Genomic DNA, 20,461 nt, shown 5'->3' on the forward strand with positions numbered 1-20,461 from the left:
GAGCAAACTTATTTTCACTCCTACTGTTACCCTGTGTTTGATTTTAGTGAGGCAATAGGTTTTTGTCAGTGCATATGTTTGGTATCTATATGTTTTGACCTATTCTCACACTTTATCCAACTTCTGTTTTCTGCAACTCTTTAGTTTGCCTAATTTTTTTTTGTTATTTACTCTAAAATCTCTTTTTCAAGGGAGTCTTGAGCAAGAAAGGAAGCAGCACAGGCAACAAGTAAAATAAAACATACAACACAAAACAGACAGTATAACAACACATAGGAATCTAGAAAATAATAATAAAAGTGTTGTACAAGCCATGAATTCAACAATATTAATTTAATGACAATGACACCCCTACGATTTTGTGTGCAGATCTGTCAATATCGATTTAAAAGCATTTAAAAAAAACATAATGATAAAAACTACAAACACACAGTAAGAAAATTAAATAGTACAAATAAATAAGACAGTTTCAATTTCACATTAAATCCTGTCATTTTAATAACTTAAAAAATACTCAAAGCAAATCAAGGATATTATTCCACTGTTACAGTATTATTCATGGTTCATTAGATTTTGAAGAAAAGAAAAAATAAATAAATAAAAATGTGTGTGTGTGTATGACATGCTGTTCAGGAAATTAAACCTTTGAATATATTGAATTAAGTCTGAATATATGGAATGAAACCTTGAATATATTGAATGAAACTTGACTGACGTCAGACTTCACGGCATCTTGTGTAACGTGTGGATGCTATAGCTAAAAGTGAGTGACAACGAGTCAGTCTGCTTGTTGTGTGTGTGTATATATATATATATATATATATATATATATATATATATATATATTAAATAACATTGCATTTGTTGCACTTTATTTAATGTTAATTAAATATATATATATAAAAATAACATTGCATTTGTTGCACTTTATTTAATTAACATTAAATAAAGTGCAACAAATGCAAGTTTTTTTCCCTCAATGCTGATTTCATGTTTTGTTTTACACAGTATATAGTTCTCAAGTTCTTTCCAAAATGTACTACTACATGGGCAACCATAAAATAAAGTTAAATTTTCAGCTTTTATTTATTTATTTATTTATTTATTTTCTGGTTCTCTGACAGCATGTGACATGCGCAGTGGTGACGTCCTCGCTCTTTGTCGACGTAGCACCGGATAGGCTGAACAGACCCGGAAAGAGTCCGGGTGTAGAGCTAGCTGCTGCAGTTACAGGATAAATAAAGACGTTTTTCTTTTTAATTATTTTCATATTATTCATGAACTCTTCCTCACTGAGAGCAGACAGCCGCGCTACACGCACACCAGCCACGTAAGCACACGCAGCTCTTGTTTCCAGGCAGCTGTTGTCGGTTCAGTCAGCTGTTGTTTACCGTCTCTCAGCTGGCCGCTGCTCGGGATGGACGGCGAGGCGGACGGCTCGGTGGCGGTGCCCGGGTCCGGGCCGGAGGACCCCAGCAGGAGGCGCAGGGTGCACGGCATGCTGAAGCTTTACTACGGGATGAACGAGGAAGGAAAGGCCGAGGAGCGGCCGGAGTCCCTGGATCCGTGCGACATCAACGGGCCGCATTTCGACCCCGAGGTGTTCCTCAACAAGGTGAGACTGCTGCCATGGTGACACTGCTGCCATGGTGACACAGCTGCCATGGTGACACAGCCCAAAACACCTGCAGTGCATGAAACTACAACACCTTTTCTACATGATGTTATTTAATTAAACTAAAGAGTCCCATTGTTGCTCTCTCTGCACTGCAAGTAAATACACAGAGAGACACTTGTTGGAGAAACTATGATGATATGTGAATGAAAAGGACATTTTAGTGTGAGACTTACCTTGGACAGGGACAGGAGAGCGAGCTCTGTCCTCTGGACTCCATAGAGGGAGAGGAGGGATGTTAAGTTAAGCCGACATCCATCATGAACACCACCTCCCATCCTCTACATGACACTATGGGGGGTCCCTGAGTTGCTCCTTCAGCAGCAGGCTCTACAACACCTGCACCACCTGATCATTTCTGGCCCAATAATAATGACAAAGATTTGGAAAGAGCTGACCCACCCTTTTAGATTTAGGTCTCTGTAGCAGTTCCAGTCTTGTTCTAGGTTTCTTGCCGTCCCATATATGAACGAGATAAAAGCTTTATCGTTAGATTTAAAGAAAGATTTGGGAAGAAAGCGTGAAACACACTGAAACAGATTCGGGGAGAACGTTCATTTTAATACAGACACCGAGCATTTTTCAGTCTAAAAGACATCTAATAAACGTCCAAATGGTCCCTAGACGTCTAAAATCAGTCTGCCAGTGGTCTAGAAATGAATGTTTTTTAGACGTTTAAGTTTAGACTAGCCGTCTAATAGACTGTACATTATTCGATGACTGTTAAAAATGTTTGAATCCAACATTTGGCCACCATTTATACAATTTACAGTTGTTTTTTTTTATTTAATATTTAATAATTAATGGATTAAATTCTATTGTCTAGGTTTGGGCTAAAATATAGACCGATTATAGACTTATATATATATAAACTTAGACTAGACGTCTAATGCTCAGTGGGCAGTTCACTTTCCCTGCCAATGTGAGATGAAGTGATTTCCATTTCTTCAGATCTAATTTGCGGACAGAAGTTGTCCTGATAGAGGACGTGTCTCTTGTAATAGTAATGCCCAAATACTAAGACATCTGGAACAGGGGAAGGTATTGTCCTGTATTTGAAGAGCCAGATCATTCACAGGGTAACACTCACTTTTACCAAGGTTCAATTTGTGCCCAGAAATTATACTGAATCTGCTTAGAGCATGGATACTAAAAAAAACTTATGATTGATCATGTTCATGTCGCCTCGGTTGCCTGATCATGCCGCTTTGCACTTTACAACATCAGAAAAATCAGACCTTAACATGCCTAACTCAACTCCCGACACAAGCTACGGTCACCTCAAGACTAGATTTACTGTAACGCCCTCCTGACGGGCGTCCTCTCAGCCTTCACATGGTCCAGAACGCGGCACTGGCGCCGCACCTGGTCTACAATCAACCCAAAAGGTCGGAGATTAAAGAACCGCAAAACTTTATGGGAATATAATTCAGTTTTTATGACCAAACAGGGCATATTGAGCGGATAAGCTGCTTTATGAATAACAAAGACGTACCCCATCGTTGGTTTTTAAGTGTGACTGTGACCCTTGTTTGTTTTGTGTCCTATCGCAGCTCAGAAGAGAGTGTTCTCTTGCCGAGCTGATGGACCAGGAGACCTGCATGGTCAAGCAGATCCGCTCTTTGGACAGCGACATGCAGACGCTGGTGTATGAAAACTACAACAAGTTCATATCTGCCACAGGTGAGTTACTGGTCGAAATGTTGGTGTCAGATTTTGTTGAATCGTGCGTTTTTTCTGACACGTTTCGATGTTGTTGTTTTTTGTCCAGACACCATAAGAAAGATGAAGAACGATTTCAAAAAGATGGAGGATGAAATGGATTGCCTGTCTGCTAACATGGCGGCGATCACTGAGTTCAGTGCTCGTATCAGCGGGACTCTTCAAGACCAGCACACGCAGATTACAAAACTTTCAGGTGAGACTGTCCGCTTGTTTTGTTGAGTAACTTGTGCAGGACTTCATTGTTGCTTTTTGGTTTTGACGTTTCTGTCTCGCCGTGTTCTTTTTTTCAGGGGTTCACACCTTGTTAAGGAAGCTGCAGTTTCTGTTTGAACTGCCTGCTAGGTTAAATAAGTGTCTGGAGCTGCAGGCCTACGCTCAGGCAGTGAGATCCCACCGCCGTGCCCGCTGTGTGCTGCAGCAGTACAGTCACCTGCCCTCCTTCAAGGGAATTCAGGACGACTGTCACGCCATCATGGACAAGCTGGCGCAGGAGCTTCGACAGAAGTTCAGGTGGGAATCCGTCGACTTGAAGTACATTCAGATTAGAGACACTTCACATCATTTCTAACACACTAAATGACACTTAAAGGTCCAGTGTGTCAGATTAAGAGGGCTCTCTGTACAGAATACAGTAGCTCAGAACAGACAAACTAAACACCAGCTCTAGATACGACCTTTCCTCCTTCACCCTTAGAAGGAGAGGCTGAGGTGACAGGTTAGCAAATACACTGCTAGATACTACACAGGTCCTTTTTAAGAGTCACATTACAGAATTGTGACAAAGTTTTTTGTCCAGTGGCCAAATGGCTAGTTCAGATTTTCCCCGCCTGTCTGGTAAGGCGTTTACCATATCCTAATATTATGCGCTGACCTTATTTTACACAGATTTTACTCCAGCTATCATTTCAAATCTTTTTTTGTCATTGGATGCCATCCCGAGATTTATTGTGTCTGATTTTTACATCATCAATCACCTTCTACCTCGTTTTGTCGTTACAGGGATGGCGGATCAAGCGCCAAAGATTTATCAGAGTGTGTGGAGCTGCTGCTACAGTTGGATGAGCCAGCGGAAGAGCTCTGTGATAAATTCCTGAGCCACGCGCGGTCTCGACTTGAGTCCGACCTCCAGGGTCTGGAAGCAGAGATAAGACCGTACCCGTCTGCACCAGCCATGAAAGATGCGTCTGCACAAAGGGCATCTACTCCAGCTGCTGGATCTCCGACTGATAACTCCCCAAAAATGAGCGCTACACCATCTCCCACCTCAAACACTGACATCCTGGAATTCATCGACAGAGGCTGCAATGAATTTGTCAGCAGCTTATGTTTAGTTATTACATCCTATCAGGAACTGTTCATCAACCACGCTCCGAAAGGCGAGCTAGCATCCAAAAATATTCCTCAGATGGCGAACGGGAAGTTGAACGCCTTTGTAGATGATCTCGCTGCTCGATATTTCTCGCTCGTGGAGCGGAGAATACAAGAGGAGAAAGGGGTCGCAGATAACTCCCTCTTAGTCCGCGCACTCGACCGCTTCCACCGCAGACTTCAGGCTGTCACCAAGCTGCTGCCGGGCTCTGCCGTGCCAAACAAGGGGACTGAGATTGTGATCCGGGCAGCAACCGAGCGGGTCAAGCAGTACCTCTCTGCCCTGCAGAGCTTCTACATGGACAGCTTGACAGATGTGAGGCAGGCCCTGGCAACACCTCGGCTTTCTGTGGCCAGCGCTTCAGTGGGCGGAGGCGGAGCTCATCTAGGAGGGCCGACATCTGGCAGAGACGCTCCAACCAGCCTGCCAGAGCTGCTCTCCTCCCTGTCAGCCGCTATTCTCAATCAGATAAAGTCAGTGTTGGCATCAGTGCATCTCTTCACAGCTAAGGACATTACATTCTCCAACAAGCCGTACTTCAAGGTGAACAGTTTGCCCCTCAAAACTCATTTTTTGCTCTATGAATCTGAACGATCCCGTGCGATAGACTGACAGCTGTTTCTACCTGTCTTCTCCTCATAGGGTGAATTCTGCAGCCAGGGTGTACGCGAGAACCTGGTGGTGAGCTTTATAAAGTTTGTGTGCCAGTCTTCTCGACAGTTTTGTGAGAGCGCTGGAGACAAGGGAGGCTCGACTCCTCCGGCACTTCTGTTGCTGCTGTCCCGCCTCTGCTTGGACTATGAAACCTCTACTATCTCCTACATACTCACTCTCACAGATGAACAGTTCCTTGTGCAGGTATTTGTCAGCTTATAAATGCAGCCGCGGGCACCAAAATATCATGTTACACTGTTGAAGGCTCGTATTTAACTGCAAATAGATGTTTTAAAATAAACGTTTAACTCTCATCTAAACACACTTCTTCTTCTTTTCAGCACCACAACCCTGTAACACCGGTCACAACTTTATGTGCAGAAGCCAGGGAGGCAGCACAGAAACTGCTGAACCATTACGTAAAGGTAAACCTTCACTGAGTTGTTTTTTCTTACTGAGGGAAAACAGAGACCTCACTACAAGAAAATACTCCTGCAATGAACCTCTTCTCATAGATGTGTGTATTTGCTTGTGTGTTTTTTGCAGGTGCAGGGTCTGATCATCTCCCAGATGTTAAGAAAGAGCGTGGAAACACGAGACTGGGTGAACACCATCGAGCCACGAAATGTCCGCGCCGTGATGAAGAGAGTAGTAGAAGACACCACCTCGATTGATGTGCAGGTGACTGTTTGCACAATCACAACATCGTCATGTCCACTCAGGTGTATGAGTAGGCTGTCTTATGAACCCTCTGTGCTCTGCTGCAGGTTGGTCTTCTGTATGAAGAAGGTGTGAGGAAAGCACACAGCAGTGACTCCAGCAAAAGGACTTTCTCTGTGTACAGCAGCTCCAGGCAGCAAGCACGCTACGCTGCCAGCTACACTCCAAGGTAAACGCATCACACTCTGTCAGGGGTAATTAATGTCTTTCCGTCATTTCTCTGACGTGAAAGATGCATAATTGATGATTGAAAATATGTTAACTCATGTCATAAATCCTAAATCTAAAGGCAAGATCCATCACAGTCACAAGTTAGACGTATCCACCAATACATCTTCTGCACAGGGAGACTTGTCATTTTTTTATTGGATAAATATTCTCTAGTTGGAGCCGGTTGATCGCCTTACACTGTCGCCTGGTTCCTTGTCTGTGTGGCTTCCTCCCACAGTTCAAAGACATGCAGGTGAACTGGTGACTCCTGTGGGTGTGAATGGTTGTTTCTCTCTATGTCAGCCCTGTGATGAACCGGTGACTGTGACTCTGATAAGGTTAAGCAGTTATGGGAAATCAATGGATGGATCTTGACCACAGTACACTGAGCATAAACTTACCAACTTACAAACAAAGCAACATTTTTTTGTTTTGTCTTTGATGTGTAAATGTCTTTTGCAGCCGAGGTCGCCACGCCCACTTCATACTAAAACAAAACCATGTGTTGTTTTAGAAAAAAACTGATTCATAGTAGAAATAGTTGTTATAATTGTCTATAAGATAAGGGTGAAAAGAAGAGAGGGAAGACACAACATTGTTTAAATATGAGGATGACAATGTAGATTTTTCAATGCCGGGGTAAAGTAACAACAACAAATCCATATAGTGAGAGCTCATGTAGCTTATCTGTATTACCTCCTTCACTTCCACTGCAGGGGGTGAGTTGTTGACTTTAATTACAAGAATAAGGTCGTTATTTCAGTTGTGGTTGCCTTCTGTCTGTCTGCAGTGCTCCCATGGATACTAATCTACTGAGCAACATACACAAGCTGTTTTCTGAGAGGATTGACATCTTCAGCTCGGTGGAGTTCAACAAGGTGAGTGCGTGTCTTTGTCACGCTGTTGCATAATGTGAAATCATCCATCGCACACAAACTCACACACCCTGTTCCACTGCCTCAGGTCTCTGTGATGACAGGAATTATCAAAATCAGTTTAAAGACTTTCCTCGAGTGCGTCCGCCTGCGCACCTTTGGCCGTTACGGGCTGCAGCAGATCCAGGTCGACTGCCATTACCTGCAGATGTACCTGTGGCGGTTCGTCTCCGATGAGAACCTCGTGCACTTCCTGCTGGACGAGATAGTGGGGAGCTCCGCCCACCGCTGCTTGGATCCCGCCCCGATGGAGCAGAGCGTCATCGAAGTCATCTGTGAACGAGGTTAAAGCTCAAAGTGCAGCTCAGGCAGCTGGTACGGTTTTTACACTGGAATCAAGGATACAAAATTAAATCCTCTTTCTGTAATTACTGTTAAATGTTAAATTTATTGATTCAGACTCTAATTATACTGTAAAAAAAAATGATCAGAAACATTTGTGGCGATCTCAGTAATCCTGTCAGAAGTCAGCTAAAGCAATGAAAGTGTCTGCATTAACAGTCTTTTCTTTTTACTTGTGTTTTATACGGAAGCCCTAAGAAGTCACGCATTCATACATTTAGTTTCCTCCGTTTTCTCACGATAACATTAATTTTATTTGTTCTCTCGAGTGTCGAGATAAGAAATTATGTCACGAAATAACAGGATAATTTTCTCAAGATCTCAAGATAACGAAACATTGTCTTCTCACGCTAACGCCATAATTAATTCAAGATTAAGACTATACTTTTGTTTTCTTGAAATCTCAAATCGATGATGGCATTATCTCTGGAAAACAAAGTTTCATTATCTTGAGATCTTAAGAATATTATTCTATTATTTCAGGATAACATTTGTTACGTCAGGATAATGAGAAAAATTAAATGAACTGTATGAGTGTATGACCACTTAGGGCTTCTGTAGTTTGAAGTATAGACATTGCATTTTACTATGAAGGTGAATAAATCTACCAACACTTAACCAACCAAGACATTCCAAGCGCCTGCCATGCAAAGTGAACATGAGCCTCGATGTTTAACGTCTCATCTCCTATTTCTGCAAAGATGGAAAGAAAAATCAATCGTCCGTGATGCTAAATTGCTTGTAGCTCATCTCCGCCTTGAAGGAAGACGTGTTTTAATCTGAATGACTCAATCTTGTGTATTCATGAATGCTTTTTAGGGGTCTTTTTGCTGAATAATTTGCACTCTGAATGTCATCTGATTACGTAACACGTGTAACACTAAAGTAACTGCAGCAGATTTACTGTGTCTCTTGCCTTCAGGTCTGTCTGATGAAGTTTCCAGTATGTTTTTGGAATGGTTTAAATGTGTTATGTCTACAATAAAACTGTATGAATGAGCTTTAATGTGTTTTTTTTAAATATAAAACCAGTGGAAACGAGCACATATACAAATAAACATGTTGTAGTCATTATATTGTAATTACACAACCATTAAAACAAGATGTAATTCAGATATATTTCACAACGTCTGTCAGCCATGCCTCATTGAGGTACTCTGCTGACTGTCGCCACCTGATGCGCTCACCTGATTGGCTGAGCTCTCTTCTCCCCACCCTCTTCTGATGACAGCGGAGGGATCTGATTGGCTGAGAGGCAGTTTCGCCCTGGTAAACGTGTTTTCGGGGGCGTGTCCATCCTGCAGCCTGCAGATGGTTGCACTGCTAGATTATTATTACAGTACTGTCTACAGCTCCATGCTTTACGCCGGTAAGACTCTATTTACTGTGTTATACAAGAACAGATTTGTGCTCTTTACAGTGTTTTTTTTGTGTGTGTGCAAAACCTTTGTTTCAGTCGCGCTCAGGTGATTTCAGCATCAGCAGGTAAACAGCCTTTTGTCACGACAGACAGACACAGACACACAAAGCAACTATCAGCAGCTGGACCTGAACTTTGTCTCGGCGATTTATGACAGCAGTATGCATGCACAGAAGGTTTAAGCAGTGTTTTATTGAAACATATCTCTGATTCTCTTGATTTTCATTCAATTTTCATCATTCCCTGTTTTATTTTCATCTGGATCATGTTTTTTTTTTGGTCTAGGGGTTTCTTAAGAATCCGTCCTGTGCTGGAAGACTTAATTAAACTAGAAATAAACATCATGTACAGTAAAAAAAAAAAGAAGCAGTAAATAGTTTGATACAATATTCTAAAAAGTAAAGAAGGGTGACCAAAAATGTGTTTATAGCATCTAAAGTGGCTGAATAAGTGAATAGAGGACATATAAATATGGACATATAATTTATAACTTGCACTGACTAATAATACTATAATAAGTTACTGTACAGAGTTATATGTAAATTTTTTATTTTACACTGATCGAGCTATATGTATATGACTTTTTAATATCTATTTATACTGTGGTCACTTTAAACGTATCTACCTCATGCCTTGTATATATCATGAGCATCCTTTGTGTTGTTATATATGTGACTGTGGCTGCAGCATCATTATCTGTTGCCATGGCAATGACATCAGCTGATCTTCCTTAGGTCCCAAAACCAAACATACAGTGCAGTACACATTATGTAATATAATATAAAATAACTTTCATTGCTTTAATATACAGAAACTCAATCATCAAAACTTCAAACATCAAAGCCAGCGGACGCTCTGCATACCTGTAGATATATTTCTAAAAAAAAATCCAGATAGTTTGCTAATCATAATAATAATATATAGCAAGTTGTGAAGTTGAATTATTTCTATTTGGCTGATTTGATGTAAAACACAAGTTTTGCACGACTCTAAACTGAGGAGATCCACCCGTGTGGATATAATAATGCAGCATATTATACTCTATGAGGTGAAAATCAAAGTCTCTGGTAATTATAAATGTTAGATACACGTGTAGTCCATAATAACATGTACAAATACCTTGTGGCTGATGTATGGGACCCCTGCTACGTGAACAATGATTTATGCTCATATGTAATGAGGCTTACACTGCACTGAGACCATTTTGTTTAAAGAGAATCGCTGTGTGTTAACATGTAATATTCAGAGGTTAATTGTAATACATTATACTGTAGATTATTCCAAGGATTATTGTAATTATTGGATAATATTAATTCTAGGAAATGTATGCAGCTTTTGTTACACGTCATCATACTTTGATACTTTATTGCCTAATCTATCCTACTGAATGTTTTTGTTGTTGCTCACATGTCTGAAATGTATCTTTAATAAATCTACATTAATATTTTCACAGGAGACCAACAATGAGGCCAAACAGTCAAGAACTCAAACGCAAATCCTCCCATGACACAGAGAGGGAATTTGGAGGAACCCTTGGTGAGTCACTGCAGACCAGGTTACCTTACATCACATCACATCACATCACATCACATCACATCACATCACACTACTTCCACTGTCTTCTGACATTAACAGTTTAAGATACACACACACTGTCATGTGTTGTTTCCATAAGTTGCTCAAATCAGCTATTCCTTTGATGGCCTCTTTGGTAGATAATAAAGCTGCTGCCACATCATAAATAATAAGTAATAAAACTCGCTGCAGTGATAGAATATAGAGTTTCACACAGCGTGAACTCCATCAACACACAACTGTTCATTACAGCTCTAATTGAGAATCATCACTACCACCCAAAGTAGGATTTGTTCTTGTAGACGTGACACGAAATGAGACGACAAATGCATCACAGCTTCCGTCTGTGTGTGTGTGTGTGTGTGTGTGTGTGTGTGAGAGCATCTCCTGCTGTGTTCCTTAAATTGAGCCTCACATCCAATTTGCTTTTAAAGTAAATTCATGTTTATAACGTGACGGCTGAGCTCTCGACAGACAGCAGGTCTGACAATACTGAAGTGAACCACGACTTTTGTTGCCCTCATGCTGACAGCTAATCTAATTGTTTTGCTACTACACAGTTGTTTAACATGCTTAATTATTCACAATTAACATATGTTATCTCATATTCTGGTTTATTGCCAAGTTGGTTTTCACGTACAGGAATTTGTCTTGGTGTTCTGGTGCCTAACAAACATTACGTGATCATTTGAGGATGATATAAATCAAGTAGTAGAAGATGTGTGTGTGAAAAGAGCTGCACAGTTTGTGCAAAGTATTCACAAGGTAGTGTGCAAAAGTTCTTAAAAAAGATATTTTTTAAGACATAGTAATAGTAAAATGTTATTTAAGGTCTCATCTCACTCTTACCTGTAATCATCTCTCAGGTGCCATAGGCATCCCCATCTTCCTTCCATTGACGGTGCTGTTCCTGATCTCTACGAGTCGATCCCCTGAGGCCAGTGTGCTCCAGTGGCCCCCTTCCCTCCCCAGCACTGACCAGCTGTGGGACCCTCTGGCCCTCGTGGTTCTGCTGTGTTGGATCGCTCTGCATGCTCTCCTCTATTTGACGCCGTTAGGAAAGGTATGGCACGTTCATCAGCCTTAACTCATTTCTTATATGTTTTGGCTAAGTGTATGACTCTGTTCCAGTTATTAGTTCAAGTACAAGATGTCAAAATGAGTTTATTTCCCTGCAGGTGTCTGAAGGATTAGTGCTGAGGGATGGAACACGTCTCAAGTATCCCATAAATGGTATTGTTGGCTTTAGTGTTTTTATGATATCATCATGTTAAAGTCACAGTTTTGAAGTCTTTTAGTCATTTTTTAAGTGTGATTCAGAGACATGTTGATGACAAACAACCAGCCTTTGAGTAAGGGAGGATAATAGTGTCTATCATGATATAAATTAATATGATAATGCTGTAGTATTTCACAGCTATGCTCAGGTTTTACACACTTTTAATGCTTGACTGTAGTACCTGCTTTGACATTTTATTTTAAGTTTAACCTCCACACTTTCCACACTTTGACCTCCAGATAAAGTTTACTTAAGTTACACAATCTGAAGTTCTACCTTTCACCTGTTTTCATATCCACCTGTGCCACTCTGTTTATCTCTCTCCCCCAGGCTACAACATTAAGTTTTGTTTCTTTGTCTCCCTCAGGTTTTCATGGCCTGTGCATCACTGGTGTGCTGCTGATGTTTTTAGTGGGGCTGGGGGCTCCTCTGGGGTATCTGTTTGAACTCCTGTTGCCTCTGGCAGTGTGCGCTATAGCAGTGTCGTTCCTGTTCTCCGTCTACCTCTACATCCGCTCCTTTTTGGCTCCTTCTCACGCTCTCGCTTTGGGGGGCAACACAGGTGAGAGTTGAGGTTCGTCATTAAATGATTAATTGGTCCTTAAAACACTGTTCATACACAGTTACTGGTGTTGCACAGTGAATTTCTAGTCCTGTTTTATTGTGGTGGATTCTGGTATTCCTATGGGTAATTACCTAACAGCTGAGCTCTCCGGGAGCCCTGCAGGTATCCAGAGTACTCTTTCAAGTAAGCCGACCCTGCTACACCGGCTATGCTCTGCTGCATCTGAAGGCAGAAACCTGAGAGTATACAGTATTATGATTCACCTCCTGCCTGCTGATGATTACGTTCATCGCAGTCTGTGTAAAGAAAAAAGGAGAAAGGCTACGACATGTTGTTTCCAGTGCCATGCCATAAAATCAGGGGGGAAAAAAAACAACCTTCTTGGTGGTTTAGTTACTGTGATTGACTGATGCACAAAAACATATAATTATATATTCATAATTGCAGGAAAAGGTAGAACTAGCACTGTTAATGATGCATCTGTTCCATTTAAGTATCCAGTATTTAAGTAAGCCAAATAAAAAGTGGACAGTGGATTTAATTAAACAGACGTTTTGACTACGAATAGATTTCAGCTAATTGCTGATGACTGCTCGAAGATTACTTAAAAAAATACTGGAAGTCACTGACTTCGATTTTATTTACAGTACAAACCTGTAAAAGCACAGAGTTATATCTTTTTCAAATTGTAATGTTTATTACGTTTTTGTTCATATGTACAACAAAGAAAAAGCTGAAAAAATACATAAAAACAAAATCAAACACAGTCAGAGCTGCAGGTATCCGTCGTCAAACCGGCTGAATACAAATCTGGTTTCTTGGGTTTATACAGTATTCAGGTCATACATATGTTTCCTTATGTCATACAGCACCAATTTTTCCCATTTAGTAAAAGCACAGATGTAATTTATTCTATAGCCTGCTATAAATCTCTTACAATTCATAGCCATTGTTCTATGGTGGGGGTTCAGTCTTGTACCAGTTTTTTGTCATTGCCTTCTTACTCGCAATAGTAGTATTCTGTCATTTCTAGTGACACATTCAGTTACATTTCCAAGGTACATAATGTTGCATTCATTTGGTATTTCATATCGCAAAAGGAGCGCAGTGTAGGACATATTTTACCTGTAAAATATGTGCATGATTTGGTCTTTGCTCCCAAAGTACTGAGCCACTCTTCTGGAGATATATCATCTCCTATTCAGCCTGAATGTATGTGTTAGAGGTGCCCCCTACATTCTCTAACGTTTTGGAACACTTTGTTTCTTGTCCCACTCTATAGTCGCATTACTGTGGATTTTGTTTTTAATTCATTCATCCCTCATGTCCTGTCTAGGAAATCCACTGTATGACTTCTTTATCGGACGGGAACTAAACCCTCGGATTGGAAACTTTGACCTTAAATATTTCTGTGAGCTCAGACCGGGTCTGATCGGCTGGGTGAGTGACAAATAATTTATATTAAAATATTGTGTACTGCTTAAACTTTTGTAATCTCACACAACTTGTTTGTAAGTTTGTATTTAAGATACATATTAGTAAACACTAATGTTGATCTCTGTTAGAGAACACCAACACCACCAACAGGTGGCGATGTCGCTCTCCCCTGATCCTCCACAATAATCTGAAAGTCAGAATCAGAAACTTTTCTCTCTGATGACCTGACCCAGTGAGACATTTGTTGCAGGAGCACTTCATTATCTGTGAGTCATCCGACTCAACAAGACAAAATATAGTTTCCAGTTTCACCAAAAAGGTTTCATCACTTACAAAATACAGCATAGAGACAGTAAAGTTGAGTCATACTGCAAAATAATGATTTAATGTGTCCTTCATTTAGGTTTATTTTTCTCTGTATTTACTGTATAAACAGTAAAACCTTTGCACATCTGAATGTTTTATAGCCAGGTGCGTAGGAGAGGACAGAAAAAGCTCCCACCAACTGGCTACAGACAGTGTGTGGGAGATGTACGCTTCCGTTGTTGAATGTTAGAACTATTTACTTTTAACTTTTAACGTCTTACAATTGCTGATAATGTTCGAAATAAGAGCTGTTGATGACGCAGTGATGCAAACATGATTTTCTTTCTTCTGTTTACTCACTGAATAATCCAACTTTACTACTGTTATTTGTGAGTTATGTTCTGTTCTCATCTCAAACGGTCCAACCTGCAAGTCATGGATAAATAAGAAGGTAATCTTCACATAAAGAAACATTGTAGTTAATGCAACTTTCATATAAATGTTACATTGTAACATACAGTCAGTGGCCCTGCAACTATTGGACCTGTCACTAGCTATTTACTGGGAGGGGGTGCTGTAAATATTGGGGTACAACCTTCCCGCCAACAAACACTCAAAGCCAACAGCGCAATAAATCTACCTGTACCTCAACAACACAGGATTTACAGTGCAGATACTCTCAATTAAAACCAACAGCACACCTCTAATGTTAAAGAAAACAAGCAAGTTATGGTGTCACATATCGCATGTGTGATAAAATGTCTAATGGACACTAAGATTTTTAAACCTAGATTAATCATAGCATAGTTTTACCTTACACAGTTTTTCTGGTTCTGCTTGGTACAAAATCATACATAATATTGTCAAAGACCAAAATATTTGTCAGTTTGCTCTCAGTTGCCATGAAAAAAAGTGATTTCAAAAATAAATCTTATAGTGAATTCCTTCCAGCCTATCTAGAGATGTGAATCAGTGTTCACGTCACCCGTTCTCCTCTCAGGTGGTCATAAACCTCGGCATGCTGATGAAGGAGGTGGAACTTCGCGGTTCCCCCTCATTAGCCATGATACTGGTCAACAGTTTCCAGCTGCTGTATGTGGCAGACGCTCTGTGGAACGAGGTGAGCAGCCGACACAGTCAGAGATACAGACTGTGCTGAATACTGTACATCAAAATGTCATCAACTTAATCTCTTTGTGTTGCAACAGGAGGCTGTTCTGACAACCATGGACATTGTGCACGATGGTTTCGGCTTCATGCTGGTCTTCGGGGACCTGGCCTGGGTTCCCTTTACATACAGCCTACAGGCTAGCTTTCTGGTCGTACATCCACAGGCAATAAGTTCCTTCAGAGCGGCAATAATAATAGCACTGAATGGTAATCTCTTATTTCTTCAGGCTGTAAGACAATATTTTGTTCATTTCTGTGAAGAAAACTGAATTAAATTGTTATTTTTTTTAAAGTTTAGATGATTATTTAAGACAGAAACTTTAAAAAGAATATAACAGGATGAACATGAGCTATATTCACAGAGGCTTCACAGCCTCACCTGCATTAGAAAAGTAAGCAGTTAAAACAAAGAACATAGAACATAGAACAAAAATCTAATCCAAATCCAAAAAATACATAATTCAAATTTATAAAAAATTATCAGGAAAAATATCAGGAAAACTGATATTTGATGCAGTCTTCACAGTAAATCTGCTCAGAACTCATCTAAAAGGCTTGTTTGATACAGACTTTCTGGAGAAAGGGGGTCCCTCAAGGTCGGAAACTGCTGGATTAGGCTGTAATATTTTGTGTCTCGTGGTTAAAGATGGTGTTGTTCCTATTTTTCTCTCTGCCATCAGGTATCGGATATTATATTTTCAGGAAATCCAACTCACAGAAGAACCAGTTCAGACGAGACCCTTCACATCCAAGTGTTGCAAGTCAGTAACTTTTTCGTGTAGTTTCTAAATGATAAACATATACTCGCTCTAATGTGTTTCTAATGTGTCTCGACTCTCTGAAGTGTCCACTTCTACTCAGAAATATTTGTGTTTTCCACGACTCATTGCAGGACTGGAGACCATCGCCACAGCAACAGGGAAACGCCTCCTGGTGTCCGGGTGGTGGGGTCTCGTTCGTCATCCCAATTACCTCGGTGACCTCCTCATGGCTCTGGCGTGGTCCCTGCCATGTGGTAAGACAGATTTCACAGGACGTGGGTGAAGTCATAGACAAGAGATTAATGTCAGGCTGAGTGTTAATCACAGCCAGCCGTATTTATCGCTCGAACAAAGAGATGTGTTGGTGTTTTTAATGACATGAAACAGATTTTAAAAGCGGCGCTGTCCATTTTTTATCTGACTCATATAGTCACTTCAGACATGTACCTGCAGTCCAGCTGGAACACAATTTAAAAAGTATACCTGCACAGATGTGTGAATCCAACTGTCGCTGTCTCCATCTGTACTGTATAAAACTGACAAGTTTTGATTTAAACCAGCTATAATTATATATATATATTATATATAGATATTATTGCATGCTGTTTCAGGAATTAAACCTTTGAATTATTTGAATGAAACTTTGAATATATTGAATGAAGTCTGAATATATGGAATGAAACTTTGAATATATTGAATGAAGTCTGAATATATGGAATGAAACTTTGAATATATTGAATGAAGTCTGAATATATGGAATGAAACTTTGAATATATTGAATGAAGTCTGAAAATATTGAATGAAACTTTGAATATATTGAATGATAAAAAAAAACCAAGGCCAAAAAAACAAACAAAAAAACAGATAAAAACCAAAACAATGAGCATAAAGGTGCTAAAAAAGCTCTCTAGAGCCTAATGACCTGTGGGTTCATTCTTAGGAGCAAACCGTTTCATATGCAAATAATCCTGTGATCTGTTATTGCTATAAAATATTGATTTTATGGGAACTACATGACCAAAAAAAGCAAACTAACGAATCTAACAAGGCATTTAATTCTAACTTTCAGTAACTCGCTGAAAAACTCGATAAATTATTGAGGTTTGATACACAGGCTTTAGCCATTTTATTCCCTGTCCACATGAGACAGTTATAGAGTCTGAAGGCAGCAACAGCCTGTTCTCTTTGTTCCTCTGTAAGCTGCCTTATGTTCCCTTGAAAAAAACTGACTTCCTAAAACGTCGACTGTCAGACTTTTGTTAGAGCTGACACATTCTGCTCATTGGTATTCAGACTTCTATGTGACTCAACCTGTGTAGCTGCCTTTGTAATTGAGATATACTGTAGCCTCTGCTTTAATTTCTGCAGCACAAAAGTCACAAACTTCTAAAATAAAAAGTCACGTCGTATTCCAGACGGATGAAAGCTGCACTGACAAAGAGGACGCCGACTGAAAGACAAAAAAGATATTTGCTCAGAAACACTATAAAGTGCAAAAAAAAAATTACCATCAAGATGAATCAACACTCAGAACATTACGAGCTCAATCAAACGGGTATTCACTGCAGGGCTTTTGTGTGATACACACTGAAAAGAAACAGCTATTTGCAGAAGATGGGCACTTGATTACAGCTTGTTTGATGTTAATAGAAGAAGGTGTTACTTTTTCTGTTCTGATGACTTGAAATTCGTAATCTCGTCAGTGACTCGTGAATATATTATATTCTGCCATTATGTTGGTTTATTTTTAAGCAGCTCACAGTCTATGTATGCTTCTCTTTTCTTTAGGATTCTCACATCTCCTGCCTTACTTCTACGTCATATATTTCACCGTCTTGCTGATTCATAGAGAGGACCGGGATGAGAGACAATGTAGGACCAAGTATGGACTAGCGTGGGATACCTACTGTCGACGTGTCCCCTACAGGATCTTCCCTTATCTATACTGAAGGGGGAAGCAGATTGGTGGAACGGGACCAAAACTGTCACACAATGTCCTTCAAGTCGACACAAACTTTGCAATAACTTTTTTTTATTATTATTAGTAACCAGATTTTACAAAATACATTTACACTCTAGAATATCAGGAATATACTTTTATGTATGCCTTTGCAAAGCCCTACACGTACGCTCATTCAAACACACGTACACACAAATGCATACACATAAAAAAATAACAGTGACAGCAGCAGTGATCCTTCCACACTTGCAGTCATCCATTGCAGGCATCAAGGGGAAGAACTGGTAGGAGAGATTGTAGTCAAGTCACAGCGCACACATGGATATATTGTAATAAAATCAGTCCATTTGATACAAATATTGGAGCATTTATGCTGTTGTGCTGTCTGGGGGAAGATGTCAACTTCTCCATTGTGTATATTTGATGAATTATGTCTATCCAGTCCTCATTTGAGGAGGATTTGAGGCTTCCACCTTCGAGTTATGACTTATTTTATTCCTGCAGAGTTATTAAAAGGGTTTTGTCTTTGGTGTTATCTTCTGTAGGATATAGCTCAGATATAAAACATCAAATCTAAAAAGAAAAATGCATCTGAACACTTCTTTTAGAGTCTGATGGACAAAATATATGATAGTAGTTTGCGTTATTGGCCTGGACTTTGTCTCAGCTGGAAGTTCTGTGTTGTCTTTGCTGAGGAGTGATGAAATAGTGAAGTAGATCCTTACAACATTTTCCCCCTCCGAAGTTTGCACCAACTTTCAAATGTAAATCTGTTTTCAGTTACACGGACTACAAGTAATACCTGGCGGTGCAGCTGGGAGTCTGCAGGAGGCTTATGGTTTTAATATCCAGTTAAAGTGAAGAACAATATTCAGTGGGTCGATATTTCTGATTTGTTGCATTTTGACTTTGCAGGAATCTGATATAAACAAAGTCAGACAGCATTACACACGTTATTATGTGTGTTCCAGCATAAAAGGCTAAAGATTTGGAATATCTGAAAACATCTTATTAGAAATATTTCTAAGGAAAGATAATTAAAGTGAATTCTTTTACACTTAAACAATAGTGCCTTTTTTTTTAGGTCACAAACCTGGATTTTTTTTAGTGTGTGTTATCTGTGAGATACATTTGAAATAAACAAATACAAAACAGAAAATGACACTCGTTCTTTCTCTTATTAGTTATTTGAATCTCTCTGGGCGTCGCGGGAGACAATGTGAAACAAGTTTATATTATCTATGTATGGACACGTGAATTATTCCTTTGTATGAAGATTTAAATCTTCACAATGCGACTATGACAGACGGCTGAAAGACTAGAACAGCTAGCTATTAGCTGCCATCTTCTCAAGCCTGTAAAGATGGCAGCTAATAGCAGTGTCAGTTTTTAATAACCTTTTCCAACCTGTTATCATCCTGTTTTAAATGGATTTTCTTTACAGCCTACGGGCTTTAATAGCAGACGTTCAGCAGGCCTCTGGGCTTCTTTAACGTCTGTCAGGCTTCAGCTCTGCTTAAAATTACTCTGAAGGAACAAAAGGTGCACGGGTTGTATTCGTACGGGGTAAATCCAGTCAGAGAATCAGCATGAAAGCAAGCGTTCCTTCTGTTCAGAGCTCTTTGATTCACTGTGGAGTTGACAGGTGGCCGTATTGTTAACGGACTGTTTTGTTGCCCCCCTTTTCCAAACACATTCAAACACCCATTCTATTAAAAGACAAATAAAATATGTGCATCAAATTTTCCCTCTCACATTATAAATCACCCTGCGTTTACGCTGCACATCTTGCAGGTGTACAGATGACAGAGCGCTCCGCTGATGCACACCTTCATTTTTCACCTTTTAAGCCCATCTATAGTACATTTGTCTCGCCTACACAGCACTCAAGCCATTTGTTGTTTTTCCTATGCTAAGTGCTAATTAGGAATGTGCTTGTGTAATGCCATGGTTGTCTACATAGTGGCTGGATTAATGCCGGATTGATAAATAAGCTTCTTATGTTTTATGGATATGTTCTATTTTTTCATTTGATGGCTCTTGAACAGCGTCATAATTCTGTTAAGGAAAGCAAGATTAGTCGTTTGAACGCTGACGTGTTATAAACTTTAGTTTGAATGTAATTCAGTGTTATTTGCCTGCAGACATGCCAATATTTGCCAATATGTACACACCGATATTTCATTTTTATACCGCCCTACAAACTTGTGATGGAACGCAGCAAGTATTGCAGGTTTGTCTATCCCTCGACCCTCATCCCCTCATCCCTTATCCCTTGACTGTCATCACTTCATTCCTTTTCCTTTCCTCATTCCTCATCTGTTACCTTTTATCCACCTACCCTTCATCCTTCAACCG

At 40.0% G+C, this 20,461-nt stretch overlaps 2 protein-coding genes across 2 annotated transcripts; both read left to right on the top strand.

Moving 5' to 3' along the window:
- The first annotated feature begins 1,136 nt into the window (after window positions 1–1,136).
- On the top strand, window positions 1,137–8,636 carry vps51 (VPS51 subunit of GARP complex). Its single transcript, XM_027273814.1, has 12 exons — window positions 1,137–1,330; window positions 1,402–1,615; window positions 3,229–3,358; window positions 3,447–3,593; window positions 3,691–3,910; window positions 4,400–5,312; window positions 5,412–5,627; window positions 5,765–5,848; window positions 5,970–6,104; window positions 6,191–6,312; window positions 7,144–7,231; window positions 7,317–8,636. The coding sequence occupies exons 1-12, from the start codon at window positions 1,278–1,280 to the stop codon at window positions 7,575–7,577; spliced, it is 2,583 nt and encodes an 860-aa protein (XP_027129615.1). The 5' UTR covers window positions 1,137–1,277; the 3' UTR covers window positions 7,578–8,636.
- Window positions 8,637–8,922: 286 nt separating this feature from the next.
- Window positions 8,923–19,238, top strand: tm7sf2 (transmembrane 7 superfamily member 2). Its single transcript, XM_010740160.3, has 11 exons — window positions 8,923–8,999; window positions 10,504–10,586; window positions 11,492–11,688; window positions 11,804–11,858; window positions 12,272–12,466; window positions 13,806–13,909; window positions 15,213–15,332; window positions 15,421–15,589; window positions 16,063–16,143; window positions 16,275–16,397; window positions 17,932–19,238. The coding sequence occupies exons 2-11, from the start codon at window positions 10,514–10,516 to the stop codon at window positions 18,090–18,092; spliced, it is 1,278 nt and encodes a 425-aa protein (XP_010738462.2). The 5' UTR covers window positions 8,923–8,999; window positions 10,504–10,513; the 3' UTR covers window positions 18,093–19,238.
- The last annotated feature ends 1,223 nt before the right edge of the window (window positions 19,239–20,461 follow it).

Source organism: Larimichthys crocea, chromosome XXII (assembly GCF_000972845.2).
Source record: "Larimichthys crocea isolate SSNF chromosome XXII, L_crocea_2.0, whole genome shotgun sequence".
Taxonomy (NCBI): domain Eukaryota; kingdom Metazoa; phylum Chordata; class Actinopteri; family Sciaenidae; genus Larimichthys; species Larimichthys crocea.

Excerpts from the sequence above, each read along its gene's own strand:
- vps51 (XM_027273814.1), top strand. The coding sequence starts at position 1,278 with ATGAACTCTTCCTCACTGAGAGCAGACAGCCGCGCTACACGCACACCA. Across the intron at positions 3,359-3,446 it reads CAAGTTCATATCTGCCACAG|ACACCATAAGAAAGATGAAG; the intron begins GTGAGTTACTGG and ends TTTTTTGTCCAG. Across the intron at positions 6,105-6,190 it reads CCACCTCGATTGATGTGCAG|GTTGGTCTTCTGTATGAAGA; the intron begins GTGACTGTTTGC and ends GCTCTGCTGCAG.
- tm7sf2 (XM_010740160.3), top strand. The coding sequence starts at position 10,514 with ATGAGGCCAAACAGTCAAGAACTCAAACGCAAATCCTCCCATGACACA. Across the intron at positions 16,144-16,274 it reads TTCACATCCAAGTGTTGCAA|GACTGGAGACCATCGCCACA; the intron begins GTCAGTAACTTT and ends GACTCATTGCAG. Across the intron at positions 16,398-17,931 it reads GGCGTGGTCCCTGCCATGTG|GATTCTCACATCTCCTGCCT; the intron begins GTAAGACAGATT and ends TCTTTTCTTTAG.